Source organism: Triticum urartu, chromosome 6A, assembly GCF_056163025.1.
Source record: "Triticum urartu cultivar PI428250 chromosome 6A, HENAU_Tu73, whole genome shotgun sequence".
Taxonomy (NCBI): Eukaryota; Viridiplantae; Streptophyta; class Magnoliopsida; order Poales; family Poaceae; genus Triticum; species Triticum urartu.
In genome coordinates this window covers 98224836-98249491 of record NC_141878.1, presented here as the reverse complement: position 1 = coordinate 98249491, position 24656 = coordinate 98224836, and the positions used below count along the sequence as shown (strand labels likewise).

The 24656-nt window shown below is 43.1% G+C and overlaps 1 protein-coding gene across 1 annotated transcript; it reads right to left on the bottom strand.

The window, feature by feature from the left end:
- Positions 1-1514: 1514 nt before the first annotated feature.
- On the bottom strand, positions 1515-14592 carry LOC147964218 (zinc finger BED domain-containing protein RICESLEEPER 2-like). Its single transcript, XM_087529880.1, has 6 exons — positions 13623-14592; positions 12715-13300; positions 12546-12605; positions 1879-2246; positions 1698-1792; positions 1515-1601 (listed from the first exon to the last, which is right to left on the bottom strand). The coding sequence occupies exons 1-6, from the start codon at positions 13849-13851 to the stop codon at positions 1515-1517; spliced, it is 1425 nt and encodes a 474-aa protein (XP_087386006.1). The 5' UTR covers positions 13852-14592.
- Between the last annotated feature and the right edge of the window lie 10064 nt (positions 14593-24656).

The window sequence follows — 24656 nt, the reverse complement described above, 5'->3', positions numbered from 1 at the left end:
CTCTCCCTCTCCTTACAACCGCCTGAGCGTGGCCGTCGCTACGCCACCATCGTTCTCGTAGCCACTATCACCCCCGCGCCCAGTGGCTGCACCGAAGCTCCGGCGTGGTCGTCCTCGTCATCCACATCCACTAGAGCAAGCCGGATCCCCCTGCATCCCCGGCATCGAGCCGTTCCCCACCGCTTCGTCTGTCGTCGATCTGCTCCAAAGGACGCCGCCCCGGTGCCTCCCCGACTCCCCCGACCCCCTCCCCGAGCTCCTCTGTGAGCACCCGCACCCTTCTCCTTTCTGTACGAGCTCAAGATTCGAGCTGGAGCTAACGCTAGCCGCCTCCGAGCTCCGCTATCGCCCTGTAATAGCCATCCGTCGAACTCTCCCTACCTCTGCGCCTCGTCGTACGCGCAAGCACGTGCCCTATCATGCCTCGCTCGTGCCCCCAGACCCCTACAGCCATCAGGGTGGGCGTGGTCCGGTCCGGTCCGAGCTTTGATCGAGCCAGCCTTTGGGCCGGCCGCGGCCGGTCCGGTCCGGACTGCACCGAGGTGGCCAGCGGGCCTGTTTTCTAGGACCGGCCCGAAGCATCAAAAGCTCGGTCAGCCCGAATGGACCGAATGGGACCAATGGCTGGGAGTGCTCTGCTGGCCACTGTTTAGGCTACTGTGTCATTTGTAGACTGTAGCTTCCCTGTAGTGTCATTGTTTAGACTGTAGCTGCCCTGTAGCTAATCTATTCAGCTTTTTGGCCACTATTTAGACCGTGGCTTATCCTGGGAGTGCCATGTTGATCTTTTTTGCCACAGTTTAGGCTGTCCAAATTAGCTATGTCATACAGTCATACTAAGTTGCTCCTATGAGTGCTTTGTTTCTGTCCAATGACTTGTGTGGCATAACTAAATTTGGTCAGCATTTTATTTGAATTTTGGACATCAAAACAATTGATTTTGAGAGGAACAATATCACAAAAATCACATGCACAAACATTGATCACTACAGTTTTCAGATAAGTTTGGACCGAAACAGCAGAAATATCATAGCCACAAACAACTAATTTGGAGAGCAAGCACTAGACAAATTTGGACAGCAAGAATAACTAAATTTGGACAGCATTTCCTTTGTTTTTTGGACATCCACAAACTGATTTTGACAGAAAAGATGGCACAAATCAGGTTAAGAACAAATATCACATCCACAAACATAAGGTCTTATCATCATTGAAGGACACGATTACAAACTTGCAATGACAATTCCAAGTCCATGTCAATTGACAAGTTGAACATAACACAAATGAGAGGTTCATCTCCAAGCTAGCAGTGACAATTCATAGTTCATGACTTGAAAGGTTCCAACATAACAGAAATGCAAAAGTAGCCTTCACGTGAGAAAGATCACTTTGACATTCATCTCCAAAATAGCAAGATCAACATCGACATGATGAACGTCTGCAAGTAAGACAACCAACATTCACATAAATAATATTTGGTATCGTATGACAAGTGAAACATGTAGGAAGAATAGTTACCAATCGTTGATCTCCTCTACCACAATGGGTAACTTGGGTAACTTGATGTTCTCAACATCATCCTCTTCATTCTCATCCCTCGGCTACAAGTGTGGAAGTTAGACAAATGCTCACTCACATCACATACAACAAGAACAAAAAAGAAAGAAAGAAAGGTAAGGAAAAGATGGCAAACATACCACCAGATTCAAGTCAACATGAGCACCCTTGATATAACTTGCACCACAAACTAATGCCTCCACCATAACCGGTTTTAAAGAACTCCTATAGTCATCTAATACGACACAAGTTGACAAACTAGTTTGAGGATGAGAAGTTGACAAGTTTATATCCAAAGTTCAGTAGTACGAGTTGACATACCTAAAATCCTTCCGGTCGTGCTGAAGGTAGATTCCAAAGACACCGAGGTAGCTGGGATAGTAAGGAACCTCCTGGCTATCTTGTCCATAATTGGGTACCTAGGAGCATTGTCTTTCCACCAACCAAGAAGATCAAGAGCCTTGTTGTGAGGGGCAACCTCATCCTCTAAGTAGTTCCTCAACTCACTCTTTGATATTCTTGTTGAACGGGACAATAAGAAGGACTCGTACCCAGCTTGAACCGGGATACTAGGAATGTTTGTAGAGGAAGATGAAATTTCTCCATTTCCAGCTCGCTTATATTGAGCAACACATTTTTCATACAAGGCCGCCAACTCTTTCTCCATGATTTTGATCTCAGTCCTAAACCTCGTATGTAGCGACCCGACCTCAGACGGTCAAGTCTCTGTGCTTAAGTGTCATCCCTGGATCGGTATGCTGACACACACAGTACTCGAGGATTTATAACAGAGGTAAATCACATGTAAAAGTAACGTAAATACTATTACCTCAATCCAAAATAGCGGAAGTAACAAGGTTGTGGATTCCCATCAACACCAACGGCAAAGTTGAGTGTAGAAATCGTAACCCTAACGTATCACTTACTCGTCGTAAGAAATCCTGCAACATGAGACGTTGCAGCCACAAAGGGTCAGTACATTGAATGTACTGGCAAATTCACACCATAGAGAATGATGAATAAAGGCTATCACTACATGCATATTTGGCTGGTGGAAAAGCTCTATGGTTATAGTTTTGCGTAAAGCCAATTTTTCCCTACTGCAAAGAAATAAATTTTATTTAACTATCATGGTGGTTGTTAAACATTGAGAATGGTTGACAGCATTCTCAATCCCAATTAAGCATCATCATTTAAAACCCAACAATATTCATTTAAAGTAACGTGATGAGATTCACATGATAATCCAGGTACTCGATACACAAGATGTCCATAACCGGGGACACGGCTAATCATGATTAGTTTATACACTCTGCAGAGGTTTGCGCACTTTCCCCACAAGACTCGATCGCCCCCGTTGGATTTCTCGCACTACATGGTGTTTGAGAAACGGATGACCGATACATAGTCTTTCAGAAGCGCTAGCACCTTACGATGGATAGACCATTACACCTACTTTCCCCTACATCTGCTAGTCTACCCTGTAAGAGTACGCACGACTTAATCAACTATGCTAGAGCCCATAATAGCTTGTGGCTGCACACGGAAGTTTCTAGTATGAAAAATCTCATGATCCCTTTGAGCCTGGGTGAAGGTCCATAAAAAAAACAGGCATTCCTGGTCTACCCAGGTGCCTAGACAGGCAATCTTGGAATACCCAGGTGCCTCAATCCACCCAGATGTGTGTTTAAGTTGCCACCTTAAGTAAACCATTAATTAACAATCTCACATCTGTCATGAATACTCCCAAAACCCAATCCACGTCTACGAGCATAGCATGGCAATGTAAGCACAACGTAATAGTAACTCCCAAGGGTTTGATAATAAGCAGGTAATAGGTACTACCTCAACTACTTCCCATCCCACAATTTAATTAGATCCTAATCATGCAATGTTGGAGGTTCGATCTAATGCAATAAAAACTAGGTATGAAAGAGGTATGATCAAAGTGTGAACTTGCCTGCAATGTTGATGAAGATGATTCGCACTCATAACTCTTGATAGTTCTACTCGTCACACTCCGGTCAATCTATCGTAAGCAAGCAATAGTAACCACACATAAGCAATCACTCAAAAGATCAGAAAGAACGAAGAAGACGATTCGGAAAACTTCAAAACCAAGCAAATAACTCTTGAAATATAAAACAATTTCTAACAGTACCAAAATTATGTGAATTTGGCCTTATTAGAATGTTTAGGTCAAGAGCTTTGATTTGCAAAAAGAATCAACTGAAACGGAGCTACGAAACTCAAGTTACGATCAAACGAAGTTCAAATACAAATCTGATTGAATTCAAATTTTAAGACTTTCATAAACATGTTTGAGTAGATTACTGGAAAGAGGGGATCATAACGAAGACGCGAGCGTTGGTTTCGTTTGATTTGGACAAACGAGTAAAAAGTAGTGACCATTCGAAAAGCAGGGGCCAATCTGTAAATAAAATATTCACAAACGAGTCCCTGACCGAAAATTAAAAAGAAAAAGAAAAAGACTACCTAACGAACGCTCGCTACAGAAACAAAAATAACGAATTCGTTCGCTGTGAAGACCTAACCAGCGAACGTTTTCTAATTAGATCTAACTAAAAGGAAAAACCGGCCTAAGATGAAAAACCGAAAAAAAACCAGATCAAGTTTTGTGCAGGTTTTACCGGTTTGCCTAATAAAACCGGCGCCGGTGACGAACGGACTCCGGCGAGGCGGCGTGACTCCGGCGAGGTGGCGGGCGACGGCGGCTGCGCGGGGCGACGCGGGGCGACGGTGCGGCGGCGAGCAGCGAGGCGGGGCGGCGGACTAGGCGGCGGGACGGCTCGCTTGCGGCGGCGGCAGCTGGAGCAGGCGGCGACGGTGGCGATCCGCGGGAAGGGCGGCGCGGCGCGGCAGAGAGAGAGACGGGGCCCGGGGCGGCAACTTTATAGGAGGAGGAGAGGCGTGGACGAGGGGGCAGAGGAGGCCGGGGCGGACACGGCGTCGCCGGCGAGCCGTGCGGGCGGCGGACTCCGCTCGGGGTCGGGGACGAGCTGCGCGCTGGGCTGGGCCTGGCGGGAGAGCTGGGCCGGCCCAGTCGGCGGGAGTTCTCTTTTTTTAATATTTTCCAGACAACAGAAAATAAAATAAAACAAAATAAATAAATAAATTATATAGGCATATAATACATCAAAATTTTCAAAAAAACATTTTCTACGACATGAACATTTTACTAACGCCAAATAAATTCTAAAAAAAATCAAATAATTCAAACAGTGCTCCTGCTCTAATAAAATCCACTAAAAACATTTTAAAATACCAAAATGAATTCAAATTTATTTCTCTCCAATTTTCTATTCTAGAGAATCATGTTACCCTATTTTCCATGTATTTTTTTTTTGGAGAAAAATAATTTGAATAAAACCCAAATAACTCCAAATTGAAAATAATTTCAAAAGGATTTTAAATTTTGGTCCTTTTAAACTCCCAACTCATATTTCATATGTTTGAAGAAGTCATTTTATCTTCTCTCGTGAAAATCATTGAGTTGCATAAAGTTTCATAATTGAAAATATTTTCAAATGAAATTCAAATATTTTCAACACCCCTTGTCATTTAAATAAATGGAAGAAGTCATGTCATCTTCTCTCCAGGGTTTCGTGGTGAAAATAATTTGAATTCATGGAGATCACGAATGCAAAATGAATGTTTGGGAAAGTCCTTTTATTCCCTCTCATTTAACTTTTAAAAAGGTTTCGAATTTCACTCAATTTCACGCAATCAATCACACAACGATCAAACAATCAATCTATCTATCTATTTATTATAACATTCCAAAATTTAGAATTTTGGGATGTTACAAACCTACCACCCTTAAAATGAATCTCGTCCTCGAGATTCAGAGAGGCTAGAAAGAAATAGGTTAGGTTTGGGGTCTTCTCAAAATCCATCGATCATCACAAGGGGTCTGGGGGGCTACCACCCTTAGAAGCATGGTTACGGTTCCATCAAAACTCATATACTCCACCCTTATTCTTGACAGTGTCGGTCTTTTCAGATCGTAAGGATAATTCCTTCTCTAGGCACTTCAAGTAGTGGCATAACCTTTTCCTCAATTCTTCTGTCCTTTCCTCTTGGTAAGGTTATTCCGAGATTGGGTCTTCTTAGCTGACGGGTCTGGCGCCAAAACTAAACAACTATCGATATCTCATGGTGGTCAACAATTTATGGTTTCTCCTGCAGGAAATGGGTCTGGGTTGAACCTCGCCGTATAACCTACGGTTGGCAACAACTGCCGTGTACAAGGGAAAAATACTTATACCATTCTAAGTTTAGACAGGGTTTTGATCGTCGTCTCTTTACTATAGGTAAGTCACTCAGATTTACCATCCCACATAGCAAGGCGAATAATAAGAGTAAGTTGGTATGGTGATCAATCCATCCCGCACACAAATCATTACCTTGTATACGGTTTAGCGAATCTCGCATTCTAACACTCGGTCATCCTCACAAGTATTGCAGAATTTCTCTTGTCGACGAACCAAGTTCGGATAAATCCATAGATTCTGCAAGCCAAACAAACATCTATCGTTCCTTCACAACTCTCAGGTTTTGCGTTACTCCTATAAAATTGTCTACCGATAAACGTCGTATCTTCCTCCAGGGTTCTTCCTTCAGCAAGGATGTGCTTGCATTCTTGGCAGGTCCTGGGGCCTGTGGGTTATGGCCCATCTCATCACTTGTAGTCCTTGAACTTATCATCGGGTAACTAATCATTGTTCCAACTTCCAACTTCCTAGTATTCTTAAATCCATCCAATTTTACTGTCTTCCTTCCTTCTATTGGCACCAAACTAGGACATGTTTACTAAGACTCATCATGGAGTTTCCATTGATCCATATTTCCGACATCATACCTCCTTTATATCCAATAGTAATTTATCTCTTCATCCTCGTGGGATATCCCTCATACCGAGATAAAAACTTATACTTATGAAGTCCATATTCCACTTCGTGGAACATCATTTTCCTTTTCAGGGTCAAGCGTTCTTACAGGGGAATATTGGCCATCTCTGCATGGCACTTCTTCAACTGGGAAATGTGAAACACATCATGAACTCCTGACAGTCCTTCGGGTGACTCCAACTTGTTGGCCACTTCTCCCGTACGCTCCAAAACTTGGTATGGTCCTACAAATCTCGAGGCTAACTTTCCCTTAACTCCAATTCATTTAACTCCTCGCAGAGGGGGCACACGAAGACATGCTCTGTCTCCAATTTCATAGACTACCTCCTTGAGTTTTTGAGTCTGCATAACTCTTCTGCCTGGACTGAGCAACCTTCAGTCTATCTCGAATCAACTTAACATTCTCTTCTGACTCCTTGATCACATTTCGTCCAAACAACTGACGGTCTCCAACTTCATCCCACATACTCTTGGGGTATCACACATATCGAGACAAAACTCGTATTCATTTTGTCCGAAATCCACTCAGTGGAGTATCCTTATCTTTTCCAAGAGTCAAGGGTTCTTACAGGGTACTACCACCCTTAAAATGCACAAATCATTCATAGAACATATTTCTCATATCCTCAAAAATGGTCAAAATCCTTCTTCATAGAGCAACAACTCATAAAATCCATATCAGTACCAACGATGCTAACTTTATTCATTCCCAAATGATTACCATCTCTCGCTCCTCCATTACATGTCTCAACTCAACACCTCAATATAAAAGAAAATGTTCTCACTTCTACTACTCCATTTCTTTTGTTGCAAACTCAACTATCTAGCACAAGTTTCCTTCTCCTTGGGGCATTCTCTGGCAAAGTGCCCTGCTCCATTACAACTAAAACATATTACTTCTGACAAGTCTCGAGGTTTCCTTTTTGGGCAACTGTTGAGGTAGTGCCCTGACTCCTTGCACCTGTAACAGGTGATATGACTCAGGTCCCTCCTGGGCTCCAATCGGTTTCTCTTCCTGGACTTCTCCATTCCAATCAGGGCTTCTATTTCCTTTGGGTCATATTCTACTTCCTCTGTCGGGAATTCTACTAGATCTCCATTTAGACAATTTTGGGAGATGTGTCCTTCTTCTCCACATGAATAGCAAGACTAGGGTTTACTCGGGTCTTCTTTAGGTGTGTCCTCCATCACAGCTTCTTCTAAAATTTCCATGAGGGCTCCTTTCATTTCTTCTTTCTTCTGCTGGATGGTTCGTTGTACCATGGGGTAAATGTGACACTGAGCAGGATAGTGGGTAGTCCCTTCACACAAGAAACAAGTAATCTGCCTAATTGGGCATTCTTCAACTGGGTGACTTCCTTCACAATTAGGGTATTCATCCTTGTGTTCTTTACGGGTGTGTCCTATTTCTCCACAAATCTTGCATGCACAAGGTTTCTTCATATCCATTTCCATAAGGCTTCAACTTCTGGGACACAAACCGAGACTTTGGCAAAGTCAACTTAAATTCTTTCCAAGTGGTTACTCCTTGCCATCCATTGATGGTTTGGTACATTCTCCACCAAGTAGCAGCACCTCTTTCAAAGCACTGAAGAGCATGTTGGGTCATATTGTTTCCAACTATAGGGTTATTCTCCATGCGATCCTCCTTGTTCTGAAGCAATCGGTCCGTCTCCAATTGACTTATCGGTCCAGAAAATATAAGCTCATCTTCATTCATCCTCTATTGGGTCCATGGGTTTGGGGTGAGATAAGAGAGATAGAGGGATGCACACAATACAAACAAAAAAGTTTTGAAAAGGCAGATTTTATTTGTGGCTGTCGGGAAAAAACATCAAACAAATGACAGCTCACAAACGTCGCATCTAACATAGGTAGATAACAGGGGTTGGGTCTTCTAAAGGTTAATAAATCTTCAAAGTCATCAAACTCTTCAAGTCTTGTTCATGCCTCCAACGGCTTCTTCCGATCATGCTTGTCCTTCTCAAGTTCTTTTGCCAGATCATCTCTGTTGGCGCAAGGTCTATCATGACGTCCTTTAATATTTCTGGAGTTGCGTTCCAAACTTCTGGTTTCAACATCCTTCGCATGAACCATGGTCCTACTGTCCTTCAGTTCCTGTCGAATCTCCGGTATCTCGAGGTTTTGCTCCTCCAGCTTGGCTACTTTCAGCTTTTGGTTCCTGAGTTCTTCACGAAATGCTTCCTTGTCTAATACGGCTTCATGGAGCTTCACCTTAAACTTCTTGATGTACTACTCCAGATCCTGGTGATACACCGGCTAAGGTTAAAACTTCATCTTAGTAATAGGTGCTCCATCAGCCTTCTTCCATCAATTCCATTCTGAAGACATGCATCCTTAACTCAGCACGGTGACAATAGCATCAGCGGACGATGACATCACGGATAACCGTGTTTCTGCTCTTGTCATTCCCATGAGCTATCATTCCATAGTTGATATCTCCTGCCTTAGGGTTTTCTTTGACAAAACTTCGAGTTCTCATGCTCCTTGGTTCAGTCTTTCTCCGATACACCTTGATCTCGGGTATTGACAACTTCCATAGTCTGCCAAGTTCCATAAGGGTAGCCTTCCTAGGTCATACAAATCTGGGAATTCTTCAGAGCCTTCAAATTCTACTTGTCTTCGGTCTTCAACCGTTGTAGTTTCCATTATTCAGATGCACGAAAAATACTCTTCACTCCGAAGTGGTCATAGTTGTCCGATATCTTGTACTTCTTGGAGTGGTCTCATCAGTCGAATCCTCGAGTGGTCAAAAGGGGAAAGGGGTATGGTCTCACTAAAGGGAATTTTTGAATAAGCTCAGAAGAGAAGAGAGGTAAAAGGTATTTTTGAAAGGGAAAGTTGTAGAGAAAAATCTTTGCTATGGGCTTGCCAGTTTCTAGGGTCACGTACTATAGTCAACATGTGCTCTGATACCATCTTGTAGTGAACCGACCTCAGACGGTCAAATCTCTATGCTTAAGTGTCATCCCTAGATCGGTATGCTGACACACACGGTACTCGAGGATTTATAACAGAGGTAAATCACATGTAAAAGTAACGTAAATACTATTACCTCAATCCAAAATAGCAGAAGTAACAAGGTTGTGGATTCCCATCAACACCAACGGCAAAGTTGAGTGTAGAAATCGTAACCCTAACGTATCACTTACTCATCATAAGAAATCCTGCAACATGAGACGTTGCAGCCACAAAGGGTCAGTACATTGAATGTACTGGCAAATTCACACCATAGAGAATGATGAATAAAGGCTATCACTACATGCATATTTGGCTGGTGGAAAAGCTCTATGGTTATAGTTTTGCGTAAAGCCAATTTTTCCCTACTGCAAAGAAATAAATTTTATTTAACTATCATGGTGGTTGTTAAACATTGAGAATGGTTGACAGCATTCTCAATCCCAATTAAGCATCATCATTTAAAACCCAACAATATTCATTTAAAGTAACGTGATGAGATTCACATGATAATCCAGGTACTAGATACTCAAGACGTCCATAATCAGGGACACGGCTAATCATGATTAGTTTATACACTCTGCAGAGGTTTGCGCACTTTTCCCCACAAGACTCGATCCCCTCCGTTGGATTTCTCGCACTACATGGTGTTTGAGAAACGGATGACCGATATATAGTCTTTCAGAAGTGCTAGCACCTTACGATGGATAGACCATTACACCTACTTTCCCCTACATCTGCTAGTCTACCCTGTAAGAGTTCGCACGACTTAATCAACTATGCTAGAGCCCATAATAGCTTGTGGCTGCACACGGAAGTTTCTAGTATGAAAAATCTCATGATCCCTTTGAGCCTGGGTGGCGGTCCATAAAAAAAAGGCAATCCTAGTCTACCCAGGTGCCTAGACAGGCAATCCTGGAATACCCAGGTGCCTCAATCCACCCAGATGTGTGTTTAAGTTGCCACCTTAAGTAAACCATTAATTAACAATCTCACATCTGTCATGAATACTCTCAAAACCCAATCCACGTCTACGAGCATAGCATGGGAATATAAGCACAACGTAATAGTAACTCCCAAGGGTTTGATAATAAATAGGTAATAGGTACTACCTCAACTACTTCCCCTCCCACAATTTAATTAGATCCTAATCATGTAATGTTGGAGGTTTGATCTAATGCAATAAAAACTGGGTATGAAAGAGGTATGATCAAAGTGTGAACTTGCCTGCAATGTTGATGAAGATGATTCGCACTCATAACTCTTGATAGTTCTACTCGTCACACTCCGGTCAATCTATCGTAAGCAAGCAATAGTAACCACACATAAGCAATCACTCAAAAGATCAGAAAGAACGAAGAAGACGATTCGGAAAACTTCAAAACCAAGCAAATAACTCTTGAAACATAAAACAATTTCTAACAGTACCAAAATTATGTGAATTTGGCCTTATTAGAATGTTTGGATCAAGAGCTTCGATTTGCAAAAAGAATCAACTGAAACGGAGCTACGAAACTCAAGTTATGATCAAACGAAGTTCAAATACAAATCTGGTTGAATTCAAATTTTAAAACTTTCAAAAAACATGTTTGAGTTGGATTACTGGAAAGAGGGGATCATAACGAAGACGTGAGCGTTGTTTTCGTTGGATTTGGACAAACGAGTAAAAAGTAGTGACCGTTTGAAAAACAGGGGCCAATCTGTAAATAAAATATTCACAAAAGAGTCCCTGACCGAAAATTAAAAAGAAAAAGAAAAAGACTATCTAACGAACGTTCGCTACAGAAACAAAAATAACGAATTCGTTTGCTGGGAAGACCTAACCAGCGAACGTTTTCTAATTAGATCTAACTAAAAGGAAAAACCGGCCTAAGATGAAAAACCGAAAAAAAAAACGGATCGGGTTTTGTGCGGGTTTTACCGGTTTGCCAAATAAAACCGGCGCCGGCGCCGGCGACGAACGGACTCCGGCGAGGTGGCTCGACTCCGGCGAGGTGGCGGGCGACGGCGGCTGCGCGGGGCGACGGTGCGGCGGCGAGCAGCGAGGCTGGGCGGCGGACTAGGCGGCGGGGCGGCTCGCTTGCGGCAGCGGCGGCGGCGATCTGCGGAAAGGGCGGCGCGGTGCGGCAGAGAGAGAGACGGGGCCCGGGGCGGTGACTTTATAGGGGGAGGAGAGGCGTGGACGAGTGGGCAGAGGAGGCCGGGGGGGACACGGCGTCGCCGGCGAGCCGTGCGGGCGGTGGACTCCGCTCGGGGTCGGGGACGAGCTGCGCGCTGGGCTGGGCCTGGCGGGAGAGCTGGGCCGGCCCAGTCGGCAGGAGTTCTCTTTTTTTTTAAGATTTTCCAGACAACAGAAAATAAAATAAAACAAAATAAATAAATAAAATTCATATAGGCATATAATATATCAAAATTTTCAGAAAAATATTTTCTACGACATGAACATTTTACTAACGCCAAATAAATTCTAAAAAAATTCAAATAATTCAAACAGTGCTGCTGCTCTAATAAAATCCACTAAAAACATTTTAAAATGCCAAAATGAATTCAAATTTATTTCTCTCCAATTTTCTATTCTAGAGAATCATGTTACCCTATTTTCCATGTATTTTGTTTTTGGAGAAAAATAATTTGAATAAAACCCAAATAACTCCAAATTGAAAATAATTTCAAAAGGATTTTAAATTTTGGTCCTTTTAAACTCCCAACTCATATTTCATATCTTTGAAGAAGTCATTTTATCTTCTCTCGTGAAAATCATTGAGTTGCATAAAGTTTCATAATTGAAAATATTTTCAAATGAAATTCAAATATTTTCAACACCCCTTGTCATTTAAATAAATGGAAGAAGTCATGTCATCTTCTCTCCAGGGTTTCGTGGTGAAAATAATTTGAATTCACGGAGATCACGAATGCAAAATGAAAGTTTTGGAAAGTCCTTTTATTTCCTCTCATTTAACTTTCAAAAAGGTTTCGAATTTCACTCAATTTCACGCAATCAATCACACAACGATCAAACAATCAATCAATCTATCTATTTATTATAACATTCCAAAATTTAGAAATTTGGGATGTTACATCGTACTTCCTTCTCCATATAGTTCTCCAAAGGACCACTCTATGTAACCCATCTTGTACCTAGGATCAAAGATGATAGCATTGGAGTGAATTAGAAAGTATACGAGTGAAAACAACAAGCATATGAGTAAAAACAGCAGCCATTGGAGTAAAAACAGCAAGCATTTACCGTGGATCAAAGATGGTTGCGATCACCATTGCATTGTTCTTTTCTTCCCAGTATTTGTCAAACTTCTCCAACATTGCTTCACCCATTTCCTTGTAGTGGTCACTATCACTAGCCATTGCATGTTCGATTGCAAGCTTGACGCCAACAATGTATGGGTAGAAGATGTTCGAGGTGGGATATAAACTTCCTGAAAATGCTTTTGTCACCTCAGCCAAACTCTCAAGTAATGGAGAGATAAGGTCATACATGTCCCACTCTGCGTTTGTCGGTGCCCAAGCATAGTTGGCATTCGAACTAGCATGAGAGGTCAAGGCTTCCTTATATCCACGGGTAGTGCTAATCATCTTAAAGGTTGAACTCCACCTTATTTTACAATCCAGGTGTAAATGATTACCAACTTTGACACCCAAGCTTTTGCAAGTGGCAACAAAAGCATGGAGATGAGAAGGTGACCTCTTGAAGTACTTCACCGTCTCTCTCAAGTTGTTTATCAAATTATCTAAGATCGTTGTCCCATCTTGCACGACCAAGTTGAGGATATGTGCACAACAACGGATATGAAAATATTGTCCTTCGAAGTCCTTACCTACAAAAGACCATTTTTATATGAGCAAAAATAGCAAGCATGTGAGGAAAAACAGCAAGCATATGAGCACAAACATCAAACATATGAGCACAAAGAGCTTCTATATGAGCATAGCAACAAGCATATGAGCAAAAGCAGCAAGCATGTGAGCAAAAACATCAAGCATATGAGCATAAATAGCTTCTATATTAGCATATACAGCAAGCATATGAGCAAAAATAGCAAGCATGTGAGCAAAAACAACAAGCATGTGAGAAAAAACAGCAAGCATATGAGCATAAACACAGCAAGCATGTGAGCAAAAAACATGATAGAATCATACCTCTCTGAAACAAGAACTTGGCCTTCAAAGCTTCAACCGCACCATCATTGTTTGAAGCGTTGTCAAGTGTGATGGACATAATTTTGGTCTCAATATTCCATTCTGTCACAACCGCATAGAGAGCATCCGCAATGACATTTCCAGAGTGAGAAGGATCCAACTCTATGAAAGCAAGCACATGGGTTTGTAAGTTCCAATTCCCATCTATATAGTGTGCAACCACACACATGTAAGATAAGGTTTGGTTGCTTGTCCACAAATCTGTAGTTAGACATATGGAGCTCACACCCTTTAGGAGAGATTTAAGCACCTCTTTTTCGTTCTTTTAAACCCTCATGCACTCGGCTCATATTGCCTTCCTTCCAATGGGTTTATAATTTGGATTCATGCACTTCATTAGAATGTTGAACCACTCATGTTCAACTATTCTAAATGAATACTCTTGCACACATATCATCTTAGCAATAAGCTCCTTGACGATGCCTTGGTTGTACTCAATAGAGGGGTGCATTGTTGGACCACTTGTTGGACCATTGATTTTGCGCAGTTCAAGAGTTGTTTGGATGGCATTCCGAGCCATCTTGTCCCTTAAACCTTCACATTTTGAAATATGCCTTCCAATAGTTGAGGTGCTGCCACCTTGCGTATACGCATACTTCTTTTTGGGACAATAATTACAAACAGCCTTCAACACAATCTCTCTGGGATGCTCCGTCGATGGCTCTTTGACCTTGTGAAAATGGGCCCAAACATCCGATGACATCCTAACAGGAGCATTGGCTCTTAGCCTCTTGTTCTTTTTCTTTTTCCTTTCTCTTGCCTCCTCCTCACTAGAGACAGCATGCACAAATGATTCCTCGGACATAGTGTCACCTTCTAGTTCATCAGCTGATTCCTTATACCCTTCTGATGTATCATCATCCGACATATCAGCACTCGGTTGTGGCGGGACTATAAACAAATTTTGCTCCTCATACCTCATCGTCCTTGTCCTTGTCCTCATCCATGTCCACGTCCTCGTCGTCCTCCTTCTCCTTCTCCTCGTCATCTCCCACCTAACACACATGAGCACACAAATAAGCAAACAACACCTATATGGTTATATGGAAATATGGCTACATCAAGCATCAAGTAAAGCAATCTTACAATAGTAGATGCATGAGGCAGCTCGGAGCAGGTTGCAGAGCCAGAGGCAACGGCTTCCGCGGCACGCACGCCGGCACTGGTACGGTCGGGGAGACGCGGAGGAGGTGGAGGGTGTTTTTTTAACCTACAAATCAACTCTCCCGTTGGGGCATTGGGAAAGTCTTTCGCCTTCCTAATCTGCACCTTAGGCTTCCTCTTCTTCCTCGGAACCGGCGGAGGCAGCGCCGAATCTTGCCTAATTAGGTAATTCACGCCCTTCTCCTTTGCCTTCGCCTTCGCATTCTCCTTACCAGCACCCTTTCCCTTCTCATTCCCCTTCTCCTTCACCATTATCCACAAAAAACAGCACATAATATCTGCAGTTAGTACATCAATCAAGTGCAAATACTTCAGCTTCTTCTTTTTGTAGCATAGAAAATCATCTAGTACTAGTGCAAATAAACATAATTATCTCCTGACCATTATCTACAAAAAAACAGCACATCAAACAGGTACAAATCATGGATGTGGAGTCTGAAATTTATATTGATTAAAATTATTTTCAGCTTGTTAGATACTCCTGGAGTACATAATTATTTTCTGCTTGTTACATACTCCTGGAGTACATAATTCTACTTGTATTTAGGGAGTTCACATTTAGTCTGAATTTTATATGGGTACATAATTCTACTTGTATTTAGGGAGTTCACTCACAAAATTTCATACATGGCCTACTTGATTTAATATTTTGGGTATCCTTTACAGGTAGAGACATCTGATATCTGGATTCAGAATAGAGAGATCCCAACTTTGCAGTGCCTCCCGTATTACAACTTATCAGGTCAAGCAACACCTGATGCCTATATGCCAAATCATGGGAATGCATCTTCCAATACTACAGCTCAATCCTCTCATGCACAATTCCCAGGCATGTACCATCCGCAGCAGCCTCCCTCAATCGTAAGTCCACATCCCATGGTACAGGTTAGATAAAGATTACCTCTTTCTCTTCGTGGCGCTCGGTGAGGAACCAGGGAAGGACGGACCGACGGCGTGCTGGCCTTGCTGCCTCCCCGATGTACACGTGCTCCTCCATCTTGGACTCGAACGAGATGGCGCCGTCGGTGAAGGGAGAGGCCGCGGGCAATGGCGCCGTCGCTTTAGGGCTAGGGTTAGGGATAGAAGAAGAACAGAGGAGGAGGCGCTGCCGAATCGAGCGAAGAGGGGAATGGAACGAGGGGAGGGGGGTTGCTCGGCTCGGGGGCTCGGGGCCTCGATGTATTAGACAGTTGACGGGCCTTGCGCCATTGATTCGCTCGGTCGGCCCGGTTAAAGACCGGACCGGGTCAAATTTTTTTCGGTCTCTTTTGCTGGGCTCAGACCGACATATTTTCCTATCAGGCCTGAATCGTACGGGACGGTCCTAAACGGGCCACGAGCGGGCTGCAAAGCCCGCTCGTTCCGTCCACGCTGATATAGCCCGCGTGCCGGCCGCCCCGCGTGCGCGCGTCCGCGCCTCGGCGCTGCTCGCCTTGCCCGTGCAGCCCTGCGCCCGCCGCTACCTCCTGCTCGGCTGGCCGTGCTGGCGCGTGGCCTCGCGCGTCGTTGCCGCATCCGTCCGTAGCCGCCGCTGCTTGCTTCTCCTCTTACCTGCTGCCGCTCGCTGGCTGCTAGCATCGCTGCTGCCGCTGCCATTTATTGCTGCTCTTCTTGCTGCTTTGGCTATTGCTGCTGCTGATGCACTAGGCTGCTACTGCTCCTAGCCACTACTGCTGATATTCGCTAATACTTGCTAGATGTAGTTGCTCTGCTCCTACGGCTGGCCATGGCCATGGCCAGTGTGCTGTGTGTGTGCGCCTGAGTGTGTGTGTTGTGTGTGTGTGCGTGAGTGTAGCCGGCCCTTGCTTAAATTAGTACTGCTTAGATTAGTTTTACAAGGTGAAGCTAGTATTAATTAGTGCTAAATTAGTCTAGTAGTAGATGACATGTAGGCCCCTTTAAATAAGTTAGGTTTATTTATTTGTTTAGGTAAATAGTCTATGACATGTGGGCCACACCTTCCCTTTTGACTAGTCAAATTGACCTGGTCAATTCGGATTAAACTAAATATAATAATTACAGAAAATGATTTAAAAACTTGTCAAATCATAGAAAATATATCGTAAGTCAGATGAAAATATTTTATACATGAAAGTTGCTCAGAATTTCAAGACGAATCCGAATATGCAGTTCGTTCGTCCGCCGCACGTCCCTAGCATAGCGAACCTGCAACCATCCCCCTCTAGTCCGTATGTCCGAAAATGTCAAACACCGGAAATACTTTCCCGGATGTTTCCCCCCTTCGTCGGTATCACCTATCCCTGCGTTAGGTCACCCCTAGCACAGTGAGTTGTCGTGTCTTGCTTTGCGTTACATTTGATTGCTCTATTATTTATTGTGTTCCTCTCCGTTACTTCTTTCCGGTAGACTCCGAGAACGCTGCCGATGTCTGTGTGTTCGACTACATCGAAGATGACCCCTACTTGCCAGGGCAACCAGGCAAGCCCCCCCCCCCCCTTGATTACCAGATATCGCCTATTCTTCTCTCTACTGCTTTCATTAGAGTAGTGTAGCATGTCACTGCTTTCGGTTAATCATATTCTGTTGCATAGCCTGTCATTGTTGATACCTTACCTGCAATCCTAAATGCTTAGTATATGATGCTAGTTTATCATCTGTGGCCCTACATTCTTGTCAGTCTGCCATGCTATACTATCGGCCGTGATCACGTCGGCTGTTGATCACTGGTATATACTATACATATTACACATGATACATGTTGTGACTAAAGTCGGGTCGGCTCGTAGAGTATCCACAAGTGATTCTGATGTTGGGGGCTGAAGGGGCAGGTGGTTCCACCCAGGTAGTGGTGGGCCTAGGTTCCTGACGGCCCCCGACTGTTACTTTGTGGCGGAGCGACATGGCAGGTTGAGACCACCTAGGAGAGAGGTGGGCCTAGCCCTGGTTGGCGTCCGCGGTTACATCAATTAACACATTTAACGAGATCTTGATTTTTGATCTAAGTCTGGCCACTAGCCTATACGCACTAACCAACTATGCGGGAACAGTTATGGGCACTCGACGTCGTGGTATCATCCGAAGCCTTCGTGACGTCAGCGACTGAGCGGCGCACGCCGGAATGGACTGGAACGCCTGCTCTTGTATTAGGGAGGCTAGGTCTGCTTCCGGCCGCGTTCGCAATGTGCAGGTGTGCAATGGGCGACGGGCCCAGACCCCTGCGCCATAGGATTTAGACCGGCGTGCTGGTCTCTCTGTTGTGCCTACGTAGGGCTGCGACGTGTTGATCTTTCGAGGCCGGGCATGACCCAGGAAAGTGTGTCCGGACAAAGGGGATTGAGCGGGTTGGGAAATGTGGTGCACCCCTACAGGGAAGTTAATCTATTCGAATAGTCATGATCTTCGGTAACAGGACGACTTAGAGTTGTACCTTGACCTTATGACAACTAAAACCAGATACTTAATAAAACACACTGAGGGAGTCCTGGATTAGGAGGGTCCCAGGCAGGAGGCATGCGCCTCTTTTGATATGTATCCCTGTTTGTGCTAGCCTTCTTAAGGTAGACTTGTTTACTTATGTCTGTACTCAGATATTGTTGCTTCTGCTGACTCATCTATGATCGAGCTCTTGTATTCGAGCCCTCGAGGCCCCTGGCTTGTATGACTTATTTTATTTGTAGAGTTGTGTTGTGATATCTTCCCGTGAGTCCCTAATCTTGATCGTACATGTTTGCGTGTATTATTAGTGTACGATTGAATCGGGGGCGTCACAAGTTGGTATCAGAGCCGACTGTCTATAGGAATCCCTCTTTCCAACTCCTTGGCCGAAGTTGAGTCTAGTCATTGCAAAACTTTTACTAACATGGCTGTGTGGCTTATGGGCCCACATCGCCATTGGGTGGTATTAGGATCTTTTATTCCTTTTCTATACTCTAGGATTCTGATCTCTCTTCTATTCGGGTAAAAAGATTTTCTAAAATCTAACTTTAGGTTCTCGAAAACACTTTCTCCCAGAGAGCCCCTTCAGTCCAGATGATCGCCGACTGCACCAGAAGTTTTCGAAGATATTCTTCGATGTTATCTCGAGAACTTGTGCTCATTGCGTTTGCAATTCCCTTCCACCGTTAACCCTTATGGATAACTACACACTTGCCATTCTTACTTTTATTCCCAATTGGACTTGTTATTACAAGATACCCCGAACTTCTCTCTATTGCTCTGAGAAAACTTTGTGCTTACTGCCTTGTAGTTTCTTGTCGCTTGAATACACCTACAAATTAATCCTCACACTTACCGAGGATTTGTTTCTCCCCAGTTGTTCATCTATTCACAAAAGTCTTTGAAATGCTATTCAATCTTTTGAAAATCCTTAGCAACCTATTGCTCTTGAAATTCTTGCTTGCCTACATTATTGATAATCCCATAAGTCTGGTAATCTTATTGGCATCCTTTGTCATTATCATATTGAGTCCGCTGATTCAATATGTTGCGAATGCCCGCAATCCTCAATCAGACCCTAGAATTCATCCTTCCTGCTCAAACGACATTTTAAACATGAGATGGATCTCGACCAATCAAATTACCATCGATTGTACCCCTAAGGCTATTCAACTTATCCATCCCTAATCAGAGCATTGCTTCTGATCCCTTGTCTTGGAATTCATAATTCCTTTGCATTTGAGCTTTGAGTTAGTCAGTTGTTTCTATAATATGATCTCATTGCATTGTTTCTTCTTCTGATTGTGTGCCGATGCTCACATCAGCTCTGTTGTGGACCGTCAAATCCTTTGTTGAATTATCATCCAACAGTGTCCTTTGTGTACAAAAACCTCGAGAAGTTCTTTCCCTGATACATAATGTCATTGGTAAATCCTATTCTCTGATATGGGTAACGATGCTCTGCTTTCGAGCTGAGTTATTTACTTCTGAACTTTGTAATATATGTTCCTAAGATACCCGGTGGGTTGGGCCAATGCCTTCCCTAATCTATGCAAACCCGAGAGTTTTCACGAGTCATATTCTCCTGGTGATTTACCAGATAAAATTTCAACACTACAACTCCATCGAAAATGAGAGGTGAATGATAGGTTACGCATTGGAGAAGTGGGAGTCGACCTTGAACTTTGTGTTCATGCCCATGGAAACGATGTAGAGCTTATCATGGGAGCTTATCATAATAGTAATTATCCCCTTATTAGAAATTCGTCTTATATCTATGGTTTGAGGATTTACAAATGTGGTCCCAGCCATATTGTTCTCCTTCGATTTCAATTCTCAGACAAGTTGAAAGGCACATGTCTTCTGCCGATAACTATACCACTCCAACCTCTATTCTGATCCGCCTTCGAGTATTACCCTATGGTATCCCGATATTATCACGAAACTACATAACTCCTTATGAGTTTTTCATCTACTATTATTTCTCACTGATTCCAACTTTTCCCCGGGTTCCAAGTTGTTAGATACTTGAGGACACCGATAACGGAATCGAGTCCACACTGCGATTCAACAAGTATTAGGAATCTTCATTGCTTACAAGTTTAATACTCCATCATGTCATTCTTAGCCTGATCGGCTACATCATTATCATGCTAATTTTAATTGTACTACCTGGTCCTTCTTCCGTGAGCACAAATTTCGATGGTGAGCTAATCTTACGTCGATCTTCCTCGTCATATCATTTCTCCTGGAACAGCAAACTTGATTTTGAGTTTGTGTCGTACCCATGGTTCCAAACTTCCAATAACATATCGCTTCATCATTCCTTTGACTTGATGTCATCGCCGGACAATTATATCTTCATGAAACCTCTCGACAATGTGTCATGTTCATCATCAACATTCTGAGCTCTTCAAGGATATCGATCGAATTCATGTTGAGAAATACCATCCTCGCCCCTCGATGATTTGTGCTATCATCGACCACATCCTTGTCTTCCCTCGACACAAACGGTTTCATGTTTTGGATTGAATCTTGAGTTCCTTGCTATCCAACATCTGTTCTTCTTAACCTTGGAGTATTACCATCTTTTATGTCAAGAAGGTCGTGAGAATTGCTCCGCCTCTTAAAAATTTCTTAGTATAGTGATACTTCTCACATCACCATTCTTTCTTGGTCACAAAGTTGATTCTAACCGGAATACCAACAAGTGAACGGTGTTGCTTGGATTCTATACTCCTAGCAACCCTATTTCTTTGGAGTTAATGGTCGACAGTTCATTCTTAGACTATTGGATAACGAATCACCATTCTAACATTGATGGTGCTACCTAAGCCCATATTTCGGGTGCACCTTTCAACCAATGTTTACTTGTGTATGTTTTCCTCGAGCATACTTCATTATATTGTTTGATCTGACAAATGTTATCTCCTTGTTCACATAATTGTGGAAATCCATCATTTTAGAAATGTCGATGAATTATCGCTGAGTCCATTAGCCACCTCCTCATCCTCTCCTTGATTTAATGATGAACTCTTGTTTCGGAACTCGCTTCCATAGTTCATTTCCCAAGAAACTTGCTATGTCATCTCGTCAAATTGTGTTGCACCTTTTCTTCTCAGGCATCCCGAGTCTGATGTATCCTCACACCAATCAGATCTGAATCTCGGTCGGATATGCTAGTTGGAACATAATTCCAAGAGTTATATCACTGCTCTTTTATGACCCGGTAAGGTGGTGTCATGCCTCTCACCCCTGGCCGAAGGCCCTATTGATATAGTTTCCTCTTAACAAGGTTATCCATTCTTCCATGAGGAAATGGCAAGGCTTATTCTACCAGTTGTTCCTGATGGATCCGTTGTGTATCCAAAGTCTAACCTTTTGTCTAAAGACCATGTCAACGCTATCTCGAAGCATGTATGTGGTACTCCGATTTTCAATAAGAACATTTGAAGCACAATGCTAAAATTTCTTTATTAATTACCCCAAACACCGTTGTATGGGTAATGTCATGATATTTCTCTCCCCTTCCCTCAAGGGTTTTCTACGTTATATCCTGTCATGGATATCATGCTCTGCTTGTCCTTGGGAAAGATATACCCCTGAATTATGTGTTTAAGCACATTTTCCTTTTCATTGTTCTATTTAATCTGATGATCACATTTTGCTTTCCATTGTTTGGGTTAACCTTTCTTCTGATCTATATGATCTAAGCAATAATATTCTCCTACTTATGTAAACACCTCGGTGTACAATTTTGTCAGTAAGACCCTATTGCTTTTGTTGATGACATTCTGGTAACCACCGATGGACGAGAACTTTTCCTATTGGTCCGCCTCGTTCAACGAGCATGAAAGTGGTTCTCTCTGCCCCTCGCCCTTGGAACCGACATTGTTGCCGACATAACTGATAGGCTACACTCTGACATGTCTTGCTATCATGATCGTTCAAGATGTCAACGCCCTTCCCACTTTTAACCACATGGTGGGCTCCTAACCCACAGTTCCACAGGATCGAAACCTGACTCTCCTGCACACCCTGTTGCCAAAGTTATTCCTCGCTCTTGACTTCGTTTGTAATTCATAGGCCACCTGCCTAGTGATCTATTCTGGTATCAGATGCAATACTTATTCTCATTACTCTGGACCCCTTTCACACTTTGTTCCAGACATCGAACGATCGTCTATCCATTTGAAACTTATCGTGGTACCTTCTTACTTTGCTCTCGAAATTTTCTTAAAAGTTTCGATTCGAGAGTTACTTTTCGCCACCTTCCCTGAGTTATCTCCTAGATAAGCACCCGTGTAGAGGTCCATTTTCCGAATTTACCCCTTGACCTTTCATAAGTACGATGAAGACCCCAAAGAAAGTATGGCAGCTTCATCATGACGCATCAACGCAATAGAACGGCCTCTTCGAGAAGAGCAACCAAGACCGAGAAGACTCAATAGATTTTTGTAACCACATCTTTCGCCTTACTCTACCTCTTAAATCTCGGGAGGAGATTTCTTGTGGTGGAGGAGATTTGTGACGCCCGGATAATTAAGCTACAGTGAACCTCTACTAATGATGCCACGTCACCATGATTACTATTGTTAATCTCATGATGATTTAAATCTCGTTTGAATTCAAATTTAAAATAAAGTTAAACAATAAAAGTTTTCAAACAATAAGTCTAAAATGTTCACAGTATTCTATAAATTGCCCTGGTCATTTTCATGATGGAACCAACCTCATTTGACTCATAAGTTAATTCCTAGGATTTAATAAGTGGTCCAACAACAAATAAAATACCTGCTTGTTTGAAATAAACAAATATTTATACAATCTCATTTGACTCCAACTTTGTGAGCCTCTCCAAAATTATGACTAATAATTATGTGCCAAATTTCATTGTCAAAAAAATATAATTGCTATTTGTTTTAATAGAAAACAGATCGAAAAATAATCAAAGTTAGAGAGCAAAGGAGCACTATCCAGGTGGGCTTCGATGTGGACAGTACGTGGCCCAGCCCACACAGCCACTATCTTCAAGCTCTCACGCACAGCCGTCCAGGGCGTGTGCCCGTGCGCGCAGCCGCGTAGATGATGTGTAAGTGCATCTAGTGCCACCCCTAGTTGGTTTTGGAGTATTGACGACAAACCTAGTTGAGGGACTAATGTGTTTGTGAGAATTGCAGGATAACACAGGTAGAAGTCCCTCATTGATTCGGTTTTACTACCAGAGATGACCCCTAAAAATTGTATGAAGACATTGAAGTCAAAGGTGGTATATGAAGATATTCACATTGAAGTCTATGACAAGAGAAGACACGATATGAAGCCAATGGAGCTCGAAGACTTAGATCTTTCGTAATTCTTTTTCTCTTGTGTTGAGTCATAGGAACCACCGTACTGTTAAGTGGGGTCCAGGAGAACCAGTCAGAATGACTGAAGTGATGCCTAAACCAAAAACCTATGTCTTCGAGTGAAGACAATGAGAGCGAATCTTGTCCAGAGCCGGACAAGTCAGCTTTGCTTGTAGCCCAAGTAAAGTTGTCGCGTGATTTTGAAATCTGACCGTTGGAACACGTGTCAGTTCCTTAGTGACCCAGGGTCATTTCGGACAAATCAGGTCGGGTTGCCAAGTGGCTATAAATAGCCCACCCCCTACAACCATAAGCGGTTGGCTGCTCAGATTGAGAGTACGGCTTTTGTCGTTTGAGAGCAACCCACCTCAAAGCCTTTGAGAGAGAATTCCTTGCGAGGATAAAGCCCTAACCACCCAGAGCCAGAGAGAATCGGGCATCACTTAAGTCTTCTTGTTTGTGTGATCTGAAGACTTATTACACTTGAGGACTGTGCATCCTCCAGACGGTTAGGCGTCACGTTCTGAGCATCCAAGAGACATTGTGGATTGCCAGTGAACGAAGTCTGTGAAGGTTTGGGAGTCTACCTTGAAGACTTACCAGAGTGATTGGGCGAGGACTATGTGACCTTAGCTCAAGGAGAATACGGTGAGGACTTGGTGTCCTGAGCTGCGTGTTCAGGACTGGGTGTCCGGGACTGTGTGTCCTAAGGTTTAAATACCTAGCCGCTCCAACCAGACGTACAGTTGTCACAGCAACTGGAACTGGTCCAACACATCATTGTCTTCAACGAGTCACTGGTTTCATCTTCACTTCCTTTTACTTACTGATTACTCATTGTGAAGTCATTGCATGTCTGTTCTATCTTTTGTCTTCACAACTTGAGTGTATGATCTATTTGGCTTCATAATATCTTCCTACCTGATCCTTATCACACTGCAGCCATTTGTCACTGTGCTTTCACTCTGTTGATACTTGACCATGGCTTGCCTAGTGTAGTCTACCTTCCGCTGCATAGTAATAGGCATATTTCTGCTGTTTGTCTTCATAACTTCCATGTTTTGAA

Excerpts from the sequence above, each read along its gene's own strand:
- LOC147964218 (XM_087529880.1), bottom strand. The coding sequence starts at position 13,851 with ATGTGTGTGGTTGCACACTATATAGATGGGAATTGGAACTTACAAACC. Across the intron at positions 13,301-13,622 it reads CAAGTTCTTGTTTCAGAGAG|GTAAGGACTTCGAAGGACAA; the intron begins GTATGATTCTAT and ends GGTCTTTTGTAG. Across the intron at positions 1,602-1,697 it reads ATGTTGACTTGAATCTGGTG|CCGAGGGATGAGAATGAAGA; the intron begins GTATGTTTGCCA and ends CCACACTTGTAG.